At 37.6% G+C, this 17,480-nt stretch overlaps 3 protein-coding genes and 1 long non-coding RNA gene across 4 annotated transcripts in view; 3 read left to right on the forward strand and 1 right to left on the reverse strand.

Annotated features, from left to right (window-relative positions):
• LOC146475421 (uncharacterized) overlaps positions 1-17,480 on the forward strand; it is a 120,981-nt gene that overhangs the window by 101,631 nt on the left and 1,870 nt on the right. The window lies entirely within an intron of this gene.
• LOC146475430 (CUB domain-containing protein 2-like) lies at positions 862-17,437 on the forward strand. Its single transcript, XM_085115853.1, has 8 exons — positions 862-1,599; positions 11,467-11,664; positions 12,690-12,895; positions 13,788-13,958; positions 15,464-15,488; positions 16,061-16,110; positions 16,282-16,450; positions 16,843-17,437. Exons 1-7 carry the CDS (start codon positions 1,313-1,315, stop codon positions 16,374-16,376), a joined length of 1,032 nt encoding a protein of 343 aa, XP_084971979.1. The 5' UTR covers positions 862-1,312; the 3' UTR covers positions 16,377-16,450; positions 16,843-17,437.
• Positions 4,460-8,074, forward strand: LOC146475431 (uncharacterized). Its single transcript, XM_085115842.1, has 3 exons — positions 4,460-5,020; positions 5,172-7,161; positions 7,702-8,074. Exons 1-3 carry the CDS (start codon positions 4,789-4,791, stop codon positions 7,964-7,966), a joined length of 2,487 nt encoding a protein of 828 aa, XP_084971968.1. The 5' UTR covers positions 4,460-4,788; the 3' UTR covers positions 7,967-8,074.
• Positions 9,537-11,336, reverse strand: LOC146475432 (uncharacterized). The gene is made up of 2 exons (XM_085115851.1): positions 10,984-11,336; positions 9,537-10,576 (listed from the first exon to the last, which is right to left on the reverse strand). Exons 1-2 carry the CDS (start codon positions 11,095-11,097, stop codon positions 9,557-9,559), a joined length of 1,134 nt encoding a protein of 377 aa, XP_084971977.1. The 5' UTR covers positions 11,098-11,336; the 3' UTR covers positions 9,537-9,556.

Genomic DNA, 17,480 nt, shown 5'->3' on the forward strand with positions numbered 1-17,480 from the left:
TCAGCTGGTGCACCTGCTGACAACCAATCCCGCGGCAGCACTTCCGGCAATTTTTCCCGCCACCGGAAGTCCTCAAAAAGTGTTTCCTCGGCAGACATGTCACGTGACACGCTCAAGAATGTCAAATCACGGACATAACAGCTGGAGAGGTGGAGCGAATAACTCTTGGGCCGTGAGCGTAATGAGCGAGAAGGCACCGTTTAGAAGACAGCGCTCATTTTCTGAGCTTTATGTATCCAAAGAAGATATCGACAAGAAGGCGTGTTGTATTGACAAAGAGGGAAATTTTGACTTTGAAGTTCTTTTACCGGTTGTTTATTGGAAACCAGAATTTAAGAAAGATGTCTGAACCATCGACCACGTCAAAAAGTATATTATCAATGACAAAAAAGTTGGCTGCTGCTGTTGTTGATGGTTTCCTTGTGATTAGAGAAAGTTGTCAGGATCAAATTGTAATTTAAGTGGGGTTTGTAGTACAGGCAAATGAATATTTCAGTTTTAATCAGAAACTATTAAGGGTACTTGCCAAAGTCATGATGCCTAGATAATCGCGACACTTATTACGGTCAACGCGATCATTGGTCCTGAAAAGCGGATAACTCTATGAGATAATCGTTTTGTTATAGCATGTCTCAAAATGTCGTTTTAAAACCGCGAAAAAATAATTTTATTGTCAATATTCCCCCGAACTGACAGGCTCGTTGCTAATGTCTATATCAGTACAATTAAAATGACGTCAGATGTAAGGCCTCGCGTTTCCTCGCGGAAAATAAAGCCATTTCCGCTCGTACTTTTTCATGTTATTGTCAACAAAAAAAAAAAAAAATCAAAACTTGACAGTGAAACCATACATTCGCCTGCAGCTCGTGGTTCCACTTGAGTCTTGAACATCATTGTTACGATAAGATCAAGAGTATAGACCATTGAAAACTGTATAAATGTTAGTAGTTTGAAACATTTCAAGCTACTAACAAACGACATTGCATGCAAGGAAACAGGAATTGCTCCATCCCTGATTAGATAAATAAATAAGTAAATACCTGTTTCCTATCCACTTCGTGTGGCACATATTAAAGGCATAAATAAATTATAAGCAACTTCAGCCAAGGTATGCTCGCTCGCTCGCGCAGATCTCGCACTGGTCTCGCGCGTAATGAGATCTATGGTGCCCAGGACACTTCCAGGAAAAAAGACACCCGGTCATATAACAACGAGAAGAACTGTGACTTGTTGTCCCAAGCGAAGGAGTGCCTCGCCTCAGTGCATCATCGGAAAAGGAAGATTTTAGATTTACGTACTTTTCTGAAAGGAAATGTTCTTGCCAAAAGGCGTCCTAGTCATCTCGATTCTTTTCTCTTTGTGTGGCGTGAATCATTGTTCATTGCCCAATGTTGATTGCCCAAAGTCGCTGTACAACGAACCAGAAGGAACAATTCTTTCGCCTGGCTTCAACACGTCGGAATCATATGGCGATGGAAGTTCTTGTTGGTACAATATCACTCTTTCTCCCGGCCGGAGGATAATCCTTGAGTTTGAAAGGCTTTCTATCTTGGGTGCTATGCCTAGCTGTTCGGAAGATTCCTTGGAAATATTTGTTGGGTAGGTAATAAAATGTATTAAAACTTTGTAATTGTTAAGCTTACGTCGAAACCAGACGTAACTTAATACATGACGCGTTAAAACATGTTTTGATCGCATATCGAGTTATCAGATATGTTTATCTTATACCATGTGTCTCTGTGTCTCTTGAATTCTCAGACTTTCATCTTGGAGAGTTTTCCTGTACTTTATTTTTTGCACTTTGTTTTACAATTTATACGTCAATAGTTCTTATCACCTTCGTAATGATCCGTGTTGAAAGTAGCACCATATTTTTTTTGTGCAAAGTAAGCTGAATAAATTATTACTCGTCGAAGGTATAACTTTCCCTCAACCTTCCAGTCTTATAATTAGCTTTATTGCTTAGAACAAACCACGTTGATTTAAAACTCTTTTTCTTTATTAAGACGATTGATCGTGAGGTACTATTTAAATAGCTTGTGAGCTCATGCCTATATATAGCTTAACTAGACAGTTTAAACACCGCATGCTTTAAAAGTTTAATGATTATGCTAATTTCTTCAAAAGAATGAAGTAGGAATAGTCCATTTCCGAGTTGCTTTGAACCTCATTATGAAAGCGAGGCTAAGTGCAAAGTTTTTGTTATGAAAATTAGTTTTCATTCATATGCAAACAAAACTTATTTTCATATGAAAAGTTTTGCACTTAGCCTCGCTTTCATAGCGAAGTTCACGTCAACTCGGAAATGGCCTATTCTATATTGCAAGGTGATCAAAGCCAAGTTGTGCTACAACTCTTATTATTCAACAACAACAGTTTATTCAGTATTTCCATATGTATACATGGCATTACCGACTTAATAGAGCTATATAATATAAAATTATAGTTTGTATTTGAATAATTAAATTAACATTGATTGTCGTATTAACATTCAGTCATAAATATAAGCAGCGATTGTCCTACAGACAAAAGGATCAACGTTGTTAAAAAGAAACAAAATTTTTGAATTATTGTCTAGATCATTAAAATTTTGATATCTAACATTTATTTCATTGAAAATGTTTTTGCGTATGTCATTATAATGATGACAAGAAAATAAAAAAATGTAGCTCGTCGTCAATCTCATTTAAATGGCAAAGAGAGCAGATATTTCTTAGATTTTCAGGTGTCTTGTTGTGCCTTCCAGTTTCTATTCGTAAATTGTGATTTCCAAGGTGAAATTTATTGACTTGCCTCTTGTGGAGTGTATTTTTTATTGGATCTGAAAAGTCAGTTTTGCGACAATCTTTTTTGAAGGTAGAGTAGAATTTCAGTTTTTTATTTAATTTCAATAAATTAAGTTGATGGGTGATTGAGGTTAACGTTTAAATTTGAAATGTTTTAATTTGAAGAATTGCATAATGAATTAACTCTTTGCATTAGGCTCAGTTGGTTTTTGTCGGCCATTTCTTTTGAGAGGTAAAGACATTGTTTGGCAATGTTATCTTCTGGTAAGCTTTCCAAGTGTAACCAAAATTTAATAACATTTATGTCAATTATTCCTTTTATTGGTAATCTGCCAAGTTCATTTGTACATGCTATATTTCGGCATTGCTTATTGACTCCTAAATAGAGTTTACAAAAATGGATATGTGTTCGTTCGATTATGTCTTTTTCCCATGAGTGATAATCATTTTTGTCATAAACTCCCCAAACCTCTGAACCGACATGAGGATTCGTAGGAATAAAGAGTCAAATAACTTGTTGACAATGTCAGTTGGTAAGTTTGAGAAGTTTAGGTAACGGCGTGTTGCAAATATAGATCTTCTTGTTTTTTCTTTTAAAATTAATTTATTATCTCGAAAATTTCCATTGGATGAGAAATTGACACCAAGATAAGTGTAGTTGCTGACAATTTCTATTTTTTCTTTGTTTTTCTTAAAATGGTGATTATTGAAAGTGGATTTTCTGAGTTTCTTTTGAAAAATCATGACTTTCGTTTTTTTTAGATTTATATTTAGTAACCAGTCATCACGGAACTTGGATAATGTATCTAGTGATCTTTGTAATCCTTGAGATGTGTTAGAAATCAGAATTAAATAGTCAGCATATAGGAGACAATTAAGTTTTGAACCGTCTGGTAATATGATTGGATCTGTATCCATTTTATCGAGAAGGGTAGGAATTTTATTCAAATAGAGTTTAAAAAGCATTGGTGAAAGAATACATCCTTGTCTAACACCATTTGTGTATTCAAAGTATTCTGTTCTTTGGAGTCCAATTTTAATAGAACATTTAGATTTTGAGTAAAGATTTTTAATTAAGTCGTAAAATTTACATACCTCCAATCTTATATTGTAGAAGTTTATAAAACAGGCCATCATGCCAAATTGAGTCAAATGCTTTTTTGAAATCAATAAAACAAGTTTAACTTAATAGTTTTCCTTTAGTAGAATGTGTTACATGTTTATCGATTATTATTGTTATTATAAAGTTTGGAGGAAGGTGGAGGAATGGTAATGAATGTGTAATATCATTCTCAATCATATTAGGGTCATCAGACCTAAAAATTGGGATAACTGCCTATTTTCATGATATCTGGAAATGATCCGCTGACTAAAGGCAGTTTAACAATTTCAGTCAATGCCTTGATCATATCGATAATCAGATTAATAATCTTGATTGGCATTTTGTCATATCCTGAAGCTTTGTTGGTTGCAAAGTTTTTACAATTTTTTCTTTCAGTTCATGATCAGTAGCAATAACAGATTTAATATCCAGATTTTGCTGTTTTGATCTAATGAACAAGTTTTAATAGTTCGCCTTAACCTTAAAACCGTAAAAAACCTTAAAACCTTAATTAAGTCGTAAACTTTACCTCCAATCTTATATTGTAGAAGTTTGGTGTTTTGATCTAATGAACAAGTTGGCAGTGGCAGGGCATTTAGCTGCTGAAGGACGACAATTTTGTATTGGTTTCCTTCTCCATTTGGTATTCCACCCAGACCAAAATTTCTGCATCTAAACCATAGTTAGTAGAGGAGACTGGTTATGAAAGCCGGCGGACTTCAAAGGAACATCTCTTTGTTATGGTTTTCGCTTGGTCACGTGCTACTGACCCTGCACACACAAATCAACAAGATGGCGACTCGTGAGTAACTTTGCCACGAGTCGCGCTGTATTTGAGAAGTTTTCTGCACTTTCTGTGTATTTTTCGAAAACTAACGAGAAGCGTTTAAAGATAAAGTGATGCCAGGAGAGAACTGCGCAGTATTTGGCTGCGGATCTTGTCATAGAACGAAGGGAATTGGCATATGGAAGTTGCCATTGGCGAAGGACGAAGCCCATTCAACATGGAGGAAAGAATGGCTTGGGGAGATAAAAAAGACGAGGGATTTGGATCAAAGTTTCAGGGAGTTGATAGAAAAAGACCGTGTGTTCACATGTGAAAAGCATTTTGCAGCTGAAGATATTGAAATTTGTGAGTATTGTTTTTATTACTCGTGCGATTTGCGCTTTTATTTACACTTCGACTTCGCACTGTTTACAGTTTGGCCTTTCTATAAGCCTGCTGTTCTCTTGATTTTAATGGTTTTTGAGTCTTAATTTTGCCTCTTTCTTTTTGTTTACAGTTCAATCTGACAAAATGACCAAGAAGAAACCACGATTTGGTGCGCTACCGACGCTGAATATGCCGGTAAAGAGTCACGAAACGACCAAGCCAACGCCAAGACCCGGCAGATCGGTGGTGAAAGACTGCGGGGAACCTTCGTCGAGTAGAGTTTACTACAAGACATTCGATGAATTGTGTCAAAGAGTGAAAGGTCTAAAAACTATCAATGACTGGAACCACAAGTTATTTGCTGACAGACTTGTTCTCAGGAAACACGTCGAACGTTTTCTGCTGCCAGAGCTGGAGATAATCATCGATGAAAGTCTGTGTTTTACCGTGAAAGTATTTGGATCATTTCTTGTGGAGGATCACGACATGTACATGAGATACCGACGCACGATGCGCAATGCAACTGTCTCTGTACTCGTGAAAGAATTGGAGGCATATAAACTATGTAGTGGAGTGAATGCTTCCGAAATGACAAGTAAACTTTACCATCATGTCATTCCTTTGAATCAAGACTTGGTGGTAGATGAGGACAGTCAACAGTTCCCACACGAGGGATATTGGAGAGCAAAGGGCTGCTTGCTCCTTTGTGAACAGGACTCTGTGTGTGTAACTTGTACTGAATACTTGGTGTCTGTAAGAAGTTCCAGTAATGCAAAGGAGAGACGACAGTTGAAACCTGCCCATGTTAAGGCACCGGTGTCTAAGACAGACCCAGAAAGGATAAAGCTGACTTTGCAGGGGCAGCGGTTACAATGTGCAGAGCTGGAAAGAAAGCTGAATGAGATGTGTGCAGAACTTGTGAAAACAAACATTGAAGTGGATCATGAACTTAGCAATGACTTTTCTAAGATTCTCAATTCAGCTGATGATGCTGAAATTACCCCATTCATGAAGCTGTTCTGGGAGCAACAGAAAAAGTTATTTTCAAGTAGTTCTACTGGTGTACGGTACCATCCAATGATCATTCGTTTTTGCCTGTCGCTTGCAGCAAAGTCGCCCTCATGCTATGAGGAACTGCGTAATAGCAAGGTGTTGGTACTTCCAAGCCAAAGACGTCTCAAGGATTACAGAAATGCCATCAGGCCTCAAAGGGGATTTAACAAAGAAATTGTAGAGGAGCTTAAGTCTCTCACTGAATCATATTTTGATGTTCAACGCTATGTTGTCTTGTTGTTTGATGACATGAAAGTACAATCAAACCTTGTTTTCGACAAGGTTACTGGAGAGTTGATTGGCTTTACTGATCTTGGTGATCTGGACTTAAACTGTGCAGTTTTGGATAAGTCAGATGATCTTGCAACGCACGCTTTGGCATTCTTTATACGTGGTGTGTGTACTGAGCTGAAATTTTGTTTGGCATACTTTTCAACAAATGGTGTAACCGCTGCACAGTTGATGCCCATATTCTGGGAGGCAGTCTGCATCCTTGAACGCAGCTGCAATTTGTGGGTAATTGCCACTACCTCCGATGGTGCTTCCCCGAACAGAGGGTTTTACAAATTACACAAGCCTCTGGATGGAGATTCAGGCACAGATGTGTGTTATCGGACAATCAACCTGTTTGCGCCTCATCGTTTCATTTACTTCATGTCTGATGCCCCCCACCTGATCAAGACCACTCGGAACTGTTTGTATCACTCTGGCTCTAGCACCTGCACTAGATACATGTGGAACGATGGACTATTCATTTTGTGGGAACACATTGCTCAACTATTTTACCAAGATATTGACAATGGTTTAAAGTTGCTACCCAAGCTCACATATGACCATATCAATCTGAGCTCGTATTCTGTCATGCGAGTGAATCTAGCAGCTCAAGTTCTCAGTGCCTCGGTAGCAGCAGTGCTTCAGTCATTTGGTCCCCAGGAAGCAGCAGCAACTTCAAAGTTCTGTGCGATGGTAGACAGTTTCTTCGATTGCCTCAATGTCAGAAGTTTGAGAGAACATGAGAGGAAGCGAAAGCCCTTCCTTGCACCCTACAGATCTACTGATGATGAAAGGTATGTGAATATTGTTAAAAATAATTCAAAACTGGATCACATTTCATGAGCAGAAATTCCTGACAGATGTTTTTGGTGGAGTGTGCATTGAGGGGTGGGGAGGGAGGGGGGGGGGTTGGAGGGTGGCAAGAAAACACTTTCTAAAATCTAGATGTTTTGTTAAAAATAAATTATTAATAGGGGTATACTGGCACTCAATAATCCAAATGCAAAATAATTTATTATTAAAGATTAAATAGAATATGTTATATATTAAGTCAACTTGATAATATTATTAGTAATTATTAGATGAGGCTGAGTATGATATGAAGAATTATGCAGACCCTCTGAGATCTGATAATTCTTCATATCATACGATAGCCAAATTTAATAATTGTATTATTATTAATTCAAAATATTTCCAGAGCTCTGAAAAAACACAAAATGTATTTTTAAAAAAGGGGTTCTCATTTTGGCGAAGATTTTTCGCAAAACCAATCATAAATGAAGAAAATATATTTGAATGAATAATAATTAAATTTATCTTAATTATTATTGTAGGTTCCAGTGGTTGACAGGGTTTCTGGAATATCTAAGAAAGTGGAAGGAGAATACTGACAGCAGACCAGGGAATTTCACCCGAACCGCCAGGGGCAAAATGTTCATATCGTGGCAGACATATGAAGGATTCCAGATAACTGTGCATTCTGTGATCGAGGTTTGCAAGTTCCTGCTACAAGAGGGTATGGAGTATGTCTTGACAGAACGTTTCTGTCAGGATATAGTCGAAGAGTACTTTGGATGTCAGCGCAAATTGGGCAGATGAAATGACAATCCTGACATTCGCACATTTGGCTACAATGACAACGCAATTCGCATCCAACGGGCAATATCTTGTCAGAGTGGAAATACTCGAGGAAGAAAAGACAAGCGCAAGTCATGGACAGAAGTTACAGATGATGCATTACCATCCCGAAAGAAAAAAAAAGAAGAAAACTGAAGAAAGTCGTCCCCTTTGTCATCCAACGTGAACGCCATGCATCATGTCTCTAAAACAAACGGTTCTTTTAAGAGCCAAAACACAACGGCTCCTTTAGGAGCCACCACATTTATTAAAGTCATGACCAACACTTTCTCTCCCTTTATTATTGTAGATTTTTATAATGATAGTTTCATTTCTGCTTCTAATCGATCAATGATATTTAATACTTGCAAGATTTGATCTTGAAAACCATAGAATCCGTGGCCTATTTTCCAAAACAAAAGTGGGCGCTTAGCAACAAAGTCAACAATTGATGGATTTCACTTGTTTGAGTTATCGAAACCCTCAAAGGAGCAAATTTTTTTTTAATTTCTTAAGTTTACTGTTCCAAATTCATCCCTTGCATGTACTTGACCAACATCCAAGTTTATCGATCAATGATATTTAACAGCCTGGCGACGAGGTGTGTAGCCTGCAAATGCAGACTTTTTTCCAGTTGTCGCGTCTTCTCTCCACAGCTGGAAATACGTCTGTGTTTGCAGGCTAAGAGGTGTGTTGTTTATCGATAGTGGAGTTTGCTACATGTCACATGATTTAGTGAAGCCAACCAGGAACATTTTTTCTAACACAAAGGGGCTTTGGAGATGTTTATTACTACATTTGCCCTCGGGGAAAAAAGCTTTTTTTTTTTATGTTGATTGCCCTTTATGTTTATGTTATAAACTTATCCGCATTCGCAATTAGCAATAACCCGCAAAGTCTTAAAAGAATCCCCACTCTCGGGCCAGAAGGACCGGATTTGTTCCGGGATTGGCCAGGAAGGGGGAATGGTAACAGTTAAAATTGAACCATGTATTACAAGAGCGGTTACTATCTACTGAACCTTTCAATATTTTAAGCAAATTTACACATATTTTTAATGTTCGTGTGGAATTACAACCTTTTTCAGTGTTACATGCATAGTCAGCTTTTGAGGTGATAACTGGACATGCTCATTCGCCACATTCACTCGACATGCTAGATAACCAGAATGTGACTTCCTGCTATAAATTAGGTAGAGTTTTGAGTTAGTCACCTGCTTGCAACTTGATAAAAAAAAGTTAATTTCGATCCCTGATAATATTGCATTTCTTTTTATGTTCCGTCATGCGAGTGAAAAACATCTGATGCATCATAATTAAACATATTTTATTTAACAACTATCAATTTATACCTGCATTACTTTCAGAGGTATATTACATAATTCCTGGCGTGATAGCATGTGTTCGATTTAGATTAAAATTTTTGTACCTGAACAACTCACAATATTGTGGCCATTGCTGACTTTGGCATTGCTTTCTACTGAACTGAAACTTGACTGGTGTCTTTAGTTAAATAATAACTACAATGTATGGTACTGGGATAGTAAATATCAATGTTTATATGTTTACTGTTTCACTCCTGCCTTTGGTGGTCATTTTCTTGGCAACTTCTGCTGATCTCTTTACGCAGAGACTTGCCCTTAATTTGTTTAGCCTTAATTTTATATCGCTGGACGACGTCTTTAGCATAGGAGAATGAGCGCACTCTTACATATAAGCTCACAATGTCATGCAAAATACCCTTCTTAACATCACTGTCAGGTTTGCATCCAGCATCAGCCACAATGAGATGGTAGTTGGCCAATATGTCACCGTCGCTAGTCGATTTGTGAGTTATACCCTCAAAGTCAATTTTTTGCAAACCAGTTTTCCAAGTGGATTGTCTGAAATAATGTTCAGTCTTCAAAAAAATCTTCTGTACTGGTAAAGTAACTGACCAAAGCCCCCCTCTGTTCAAACTTGATACCAGCTTCTGCTTCTGTGAGTCACTACTTTCCAGTTTTCCAGCCTTGAGGATGGCCATAGCTTGTTGGCTTTCATCTGAATTTACCATATAATGTTTCTTATAGAGGTTTTGGAGAACATATCCAGCCATATACTGTAGACCAGCCTTTTGTTTGTCTGTCAGTGGAGGCAGGGTTTCACTGCTTGTAGTAGAGTGCTTCTGTTGCTTGCAGTGTACCAACATACTGTCTGCCACTTTCATTGCAAGCAAAGTTGCTGCATTTTGTGTAAGTCCCTTGAAGTATTTGGTGGCATTCAATGCAACATTTCCGTAAAAATTGGAATAAAACTTTTCGGCATCTCCTTTCTTTTGAAGTGATTCATAAATTGTTTTGAGAAGAGAGAATTCTTGAGATCCTTCCTCTAGTTCAAATATGAGGCAAGTTATCTCATTCCTAAGACTTGCATCGAACTCCTTTCTCTCTTTAACCTTCAGCACAGCACTGCTTACTATTTCGGCCAGAAGGCTTGCTGTGAACTTGGCCATCTCCCCATCATTTTCTTTATGCTTCGTAGCCCTGTGCCTTTCATAGCCTCCCCTAGTCTTGTACTTCTTACCACAATCACAAATAATTTCTCGTGTCTGTGCCTATAAAAGAAAGGTAAGCGAAAAGCTGCAATAAGTTAAAGCAATGATGAATGCTTAAAAAAACAATAGTAAATGTATGAATGAAAGCTGAAAGGTCTTAAGCGATGGCCGAAGGCAAGATCACTCGAGGTTTTGCGATCAGTTATGTCAAATTGCTACATATATTTTGGACTCAAACATTCATGTTTAACACAGTTGATAAGCCTAATGTATTGTAGCAAACCTTTTTCTGGCAAACTACACATTTCGTGCTGTTTTTGCTGACAATATACACAAACAATATGCACAATACACACACATGGACAAAATTATGGCCAGTGTGTTGGTTGATACGAAGCAACATCATGCAGATTTTTTAGCTTGTTCGATCGACATTTCGAGTCGAAAGTTCAATTTTCTACACTTACATTACTCACAGCAGCTGAAAATTCTTCTTGTACACCTTCATCTTCCTCCAATGCATCCAAAATTGCTTCCAAATCATCACCAAATATAAAAAGCGCGTCCGTATCTTCCGCCATCTTGTTTTTGTGTGTGCAGGGTCAGTGTCACGTGACGTGCAGGCTCAACATCAGAGAGCCGCTATTGTTTGATGCCTTTGAAGTCTGCCGGCTTTCATAACCAGTCTCCTCTACTAACTATGTCTAAACCAAACAAAAATTTGTTTTGCCTTCAGGAATCTTCCTTGTGCTAGGATCTCCGCCCCCCACCTCCACCCCCTCCATGTAATTAGGACCTAAAGCAAGATGGTTAGGCTAATTTATTTGTTTATTCCCTCATCAAGAAATTTCCATGAAGCTTTCAGATCATAGTTTGTTTACGTTTAGCATAAAGTCTCTTGTGTGCTGTATTAATAATATATTTCTGTCATTATCTATTTATCTTGTTAGATGTACTGCCGAGACAAATGTATCAATTGGGAAGTTCTGCTCCTGTTCAAATTTGATCATGCCAAAGATTTACTCCCAGGATCACTGCATGGCTCTTGTCTTCAAATCTGATGAGTCAAAGAAAGGGGCAGGCTTTGTAGCCCGTTACAAATCAGCTGATAATAATGCAACAGAGCTTGATTCTTCTTCAAATTGCAGGTGTGTGTTGTGTGACCTTACGTCTATGTTTGATATAAATTTCTCTAACGCGTTAACCCTTTAACCCCTAATACACTGTATCAAAGAATGAATTATCCTACTTTGCCCCATACATTTCTTACAAAAGTACTGGGGAGAAGTTAAAACAATATCAAGAAAATTCACCTTGGGTAATCATGTCCTCAATTGTCATGAATGACCTCAGGGGTTGAAAAAGCATTGATACTATAAAGGAGAAATTTGATGCTGATCACACTAAAAGGGACAATCAGATACAGCATCACCACTCATTTTAATTCTACAGACAAATTACTTACACTTCAGTTCTGATTGATGGTGATGTTAAACATATCTTTTTTGTTAAGGTGATCAAACTTGCAATTTATATTGATTTCCCAATTTTAGAATGATTGTTAGAGTTGTGTGGTTTACAACGTAAACGTTTAGGAACTGAATGTTTCATTGCGCACTTCCAGGAAATATCCATACTACTTTCATGGAAGGTTTTTTGTTTTGCAACCCCCTCCCCCAGGAAATTCCAGTTTGGCTTCATACTTTGCTTTTAAAATTTTGACCTTTAAGACCCCCCTCCTCCTAGGAATTTCCAATGACCCTCCATGGGGTGGGTATGGATTTTTTTTTCTGGAACTACATATTCTCAGAGAGTACTAGTAGTACTTGGGAGTGATGCCAACTTACCCATTTTTGCCTCGTCTTCCGCTCTCCCGCTTTGGAACAGAAATCTCCCACTTTTTATGGTCCACTATAAATATTGAATATTGATTTCCTCCTTATGCCTTTTTTTTGTTTTTGTTTTTCGTTTAACGCAATTTTTTTAAATCCCCCCCCCCCCCCCCCTCACTGAAACCCAAAATATAGCTGTGATAGGTCACCCCTCGGAGGCTCTCCGCTGTTGCTTACACAGTTCTGCTTGTTGCCCCTGAAGATTTGTAGACGTCTCCTGCTTTTTGTACTCCGGGGGTTGGCATGTATGCTTACATGTCATTCATGTGTTCATATTATAGCAAAAAACTTCTGGGTTCTCACAGTGGCACGATCTTCAGTCCCAACTGGCCACTCCAGTACCCTACAGGTGCTGTCTGTAATTGGACAATTGACCTTCCCCCCTCAACGATTGCTCAGTTCTTTTTCACAAGTTTTCGAGTGGAGTTCACTACAGAATGCAATCCAGACAGAGCCTTTTTTGTTTACGATAACGTCCGTATTGATGGTGAGTTTAAAAAAAACTTAATTACACAATCTTTGGCTCCAAAAAAAACGTTCCCCCAACACTGTGGGAATTGGAAATTTCACAGGGGTGAGAGAGGGAGGAAAAAACTGGGCACTGTTGCACTTACAGTATTAAACTGAAGACAAATGGACTTCTAAGAAAAGGTTGTTCAAAATATGCAACAGTCAAACCTCCCTGAGCAAACAACTCTTCTAAAAACGCCCACCTCTCGTAAGTGACCACATCTCCAGCTCATCTATTGGGGATGAGTTTAAAATTCTAATAAAATTAAATTTGGAAATACAGTTGACTACAAAAATAAGAGAAAAAACAGAACGATGTTTGGGTGTCATCTTGGCACCAATTTGTCAAGTAAAAAAGTAATATATCAAACACGAGACACAGTGTTTCATCACATATCAAACACCGAGAAGAGAGTTGAAAAATACAATGCATAGCGGAGTATTTTTGACAAACTTCGAGATTTTTGATGTTGTGATGAAACACTGTGACTCATGAGTGTTTGATATATTACTTCTCAAACAAACTGATTTTGAAGGGGAAATTAAGGATGCAAAAATGAGGAGTTTTTCATCAGATATCCAAACAGTCCTCACGGTGCATGATTTTTTTCTAAGTTCTCACTTGTTTTCCAAAATGTGCTGGTAAGAACAGATTGTTCACAAGTTGTTCATTTCAAGGCTTGAGTCGATTTCTTTTGTCCAGTTGTTCTACAATAATCTTGTAGTTCAGTGAGGGTCTAATATTTCACCATTTTTAACAAAAGAGGTAAAAACCCCATGACACTCCTCTTCAAGACTAAAACATCAAATAAATTGTAAGATGTTTTATTAAACACTCCAGTTTATTTCCAATTTATTGTCACTTTAAGGCATAAACACAACAGGGACAGCAGTGACTATTAAGAAAAGGATTTGTGACATGCCAGATGTTGCTTTCTTGACCATCAAAGCAATGCAGTCTCTGCAAGTCTATTTTAGATCCAATCAAGACAACAGAGATGGCCCTGGGGTTATTGCTGGATATGCAACATTCAAGAAAGGTACAGTAAACAATCCAAGTGTTATTTGTTGTCCTAACTCACAATTACTGTATCCTCGAAAGTCACGGTAACTTACTGGGCCCAATAAGTATATTTTTAAATGTTTTTTTTCACTGATTACACAGTGATTACAGACATGAGTGGTACTTGGCCAATGTTTTCATAGAATTATAAGATTTTAAAATTTTAATTAGTATTCAAAGCTAACAAAAATTGACTTCTGTTAAGAAACATTTACATGTATCACCAAAGACACTTATCATGGGCCCAGTAAGTTTATTTCGCTTCAACAGGACAAAACACTTGCTGAAGCTAACGTGAACAAGCCATAAACAATAGAAAAGTTCTTTGACCTACGCACTTCTTACTTCACGCTGGGCTGCTACAGTAACAGAAATGTATTTTTGTTGTTGTTGTTGTTGAGAGGGGGTGGGGTAGGCACTTATTTGAGGGTGGGCTTTTATTCACTTTTTGGACTTTGCACAAGGTTGGTGGTTAGTCGAATGGTAATGGTAATGGTATTTTTATACCGCATTTTTTATACACTGTAAATGCGGTTTACATTACTACAGTGCAAGGGTGAGATCAGACATCAGCATATGTCCGTTAGCGACCTCATCCAACCCACGCAACCCATGGTAGGTTTTCCACTCCCTATGTAAAAGTTGTCTGTACGTAAATAATTTTGCAGAAAAGCATGTGCCGAAAAACAACTCAATGGAATACAACTAACAGATACAAATGAATTGGCAGGGGACTGAAACTTTGAATTTAACATTTATTGATTGTAAGACCAGTCCCAAGAAAATATTTGGCATAAATTATATAGCCTTTGACAGTTTGTTCAAGAAACTTAGCCCCAAAATTTATAGTCATTTCCACACTTTTTTTTAAAATACCAAACATCAACCACAGTTTTACAGTGTCTTCAGGAACTCACCTGTAAATGTCACTTGTGATTAAAATAGTCATAGTGATACTTCAAACCTTGATTATCTCGACCTCGATTATCTGGACTTGCTTCTCTGGTCCCATTTTTAGTCATGAATATTAATAAAGTGTGATCTTGAAAAATTGAAGCACCGAAAAGTTAATTAATCCTTCCAATTGTGTGTTTAAACTCTGGGTTTTAATCTGTTTTGCCTTAAAAAGTGCGAGCGGCACGAGATAAACAATGTATTCTGATGCATTCAGCTGAATTCTGATTGGCTCAATTGTTATGTTGCTAAGGGAATGTCATGCTTGATTTATTTAGTTCATTCTGCGTGGGTTAAATTTTGTTTTCTTTATTTCCTTTGTTTACATTACCATTGTCTCATTAATCTTTATATTTTCAATTATCTGGACTCTCGATTATCAAGTCCCAACGAGTCCGGATAATTGAGGTTCGACTGTATTATTTTCAAAGTCTAAGTAATGTTAGCCCAAGGAAATTGCAAATCTCTTTCAATACTCAAAAATCTTAATAATTTGTGTTAAATATAGCTATTTGTTTCTATTTCTAGGTACTCTTGGTTCAAATGAGGCTGGGTAAGAAATTTATAACTAGTAAATAAAACAACTCCACCTGAGGTCCTGTTATTATGTTATGGCTGTATTGCTGTGATGAAAAAGGATTGGTGGTGGTGTAGGCTTACATGTAGATACAAAATTCCAGAATTATTTTGAGAATTTCAGACGCTGAAAAGAAATTTTATATTAGAAAATCTCGGAAATCTTAGACAGTGAGTAAAATTTGGGGGAATTTTAGAGAAATGTTAGTTTCCAGGTAACACTTTGACAATTTTACACAAGCAAAAATGTCGCAAAAGCGTTTATTTTGTGTTACTGCTGACCAACTTGAGGGCTCACCCTCACAGTAGTGTCTGCAGTGCAATCGGTGGATTTCCACTTTTTGGCAGCTGCTCATCAGTACACGTGTCTCAGCGGCTTTGGTAATAAACCCTTTAACCCCCTTTTATTAGTTGTCTTATCATTATCAGTCATTCTTTCTCACTATATCTTCATTATGCTTTTGTTATGCAATTAAAATTTATATACCGGTAAGCTGTGACTTAGAATTTTCAAGAATTTTAATAAGTGGATTCACTTTCACTTTGTAGTTGCGGCAAAGCCATAGAAACCCCTACTCCAGGCCTTATCCCAAACACAGGTAAGTCACCAAGTTCGCAGTTCAGAAGCACTGTAACATTAAGTCTTTTTAAACAAATGAATTTGTGATGTTTACATTAAGAACTGAGATGATAAACTCAATGTGAGGAGAATATGCTAATTTGATATTGGTACTTCAAGGGTTGATTGTTTTTCTCTCTTATCCTTGCAGGAGCTGGTATTCCGCGGATCACAATGGGGTTATTGGCTGGTATTGCCGCCATTGCTGTCGTAAATGTGGTGCATTTGTTTCAAGTGAATCCTTAGAGAAGAAGAAATGTGCGTAAGGTGACACAGAGGGAAAGTAGACAAACAAATTGGTGTAAGACTCAAAGTAGGGGTGTCATATCACGGGCACCCAACGGATCGCTTTGGTAAATTATCTGTTCGGAAGGCCCTTAATCCCCTACAATTTTCTAATAGGAATTTTCACCACGAACTTTCGTGATATGGGAAATTTAGGGCCTCGTGTTTTCGGATTGATTAAAATGTTGTTTCGGGTACCGAAAAAAGGTCAGCTAAGATTTCGGAAAGGAAATAAGACCTAAGGTTTTCGGGAAATGGACAAAAATGCCCTACTAATTTAGAAAAGACTCAAGTTCCCCTAGAATGACCGAACAGATAAAAATATTATAGCGCTGCCTAAAATGAACCTATTGAGATTTAAAGCCACTCCAGATTGCCTAAAATAACGTTTCAAAGGATCTGAGAGAAAATTGTCGTTGGGTGCCCCTGTCATATCTGCCTTTAATACCCTAATTGCTTCTGTCTCGCCCCAGAGCACCTGGTTGGAAATTTTTGGCATAAGATTTGATAAAAGAAAATAACGCCACTTCGAGTTAATAGAATAATACAATGGCAGGTATTTTCCTCAAAATCGAAGAATACTTGACTTTATAGCCAAAGAGGTGCAAAGCTCCAAGTTTTCTGTTTGAAGCCATACTTTATATTATGAGAAAGTTCGTTTATGGAGCGTATGCAACAAATCGCTTGAGATTCAAATGACAACGGTGTGGCAGCCATGTTTGTTTAGCATAACAATAGAAGCTACATGTATAAAATAAGAAACGGTTTGTTGATTGCACACCAACATGGCGGCGATGATGTCGCACGCATGCGCTAAAAAGGAGCATCAATTGATTGTTTCTAAATTTATTTAGGAGAGCTCTGTGTCGTATATGAGCTAATGTACTTAGTAGAAGGGCAACGATTACAGATTAGCAGTGTTAGTTCTCATGTCCAACGGTTGTCTTAATTTAACAAAACATAACATGGTCTATACAAAATTATTTATGAAGCACACTTAGAGGTGCAGTTACTGGAGAAAATTGACATTTGTGAGGTCGTGGAGAAAGCGGGAGAAAAAAGAAA

Source organism: Pavona decussata, unplaced genomic scaffold (assembly GCF_977016875.1).
Source record: "Pavona decussata unplaced genomic scaffold, jaPavDecu1.1 SCAFFOLD_84, whole genome shotgun sequence".
In the NCBI taxonomy this organism is placed as follows: domain Eukaryota; kingdom Metazoa; phylum Cnidaria; class Anthozoa; order Scleractinia; family Agariciidae; genus Pavona; species Pavona decussata.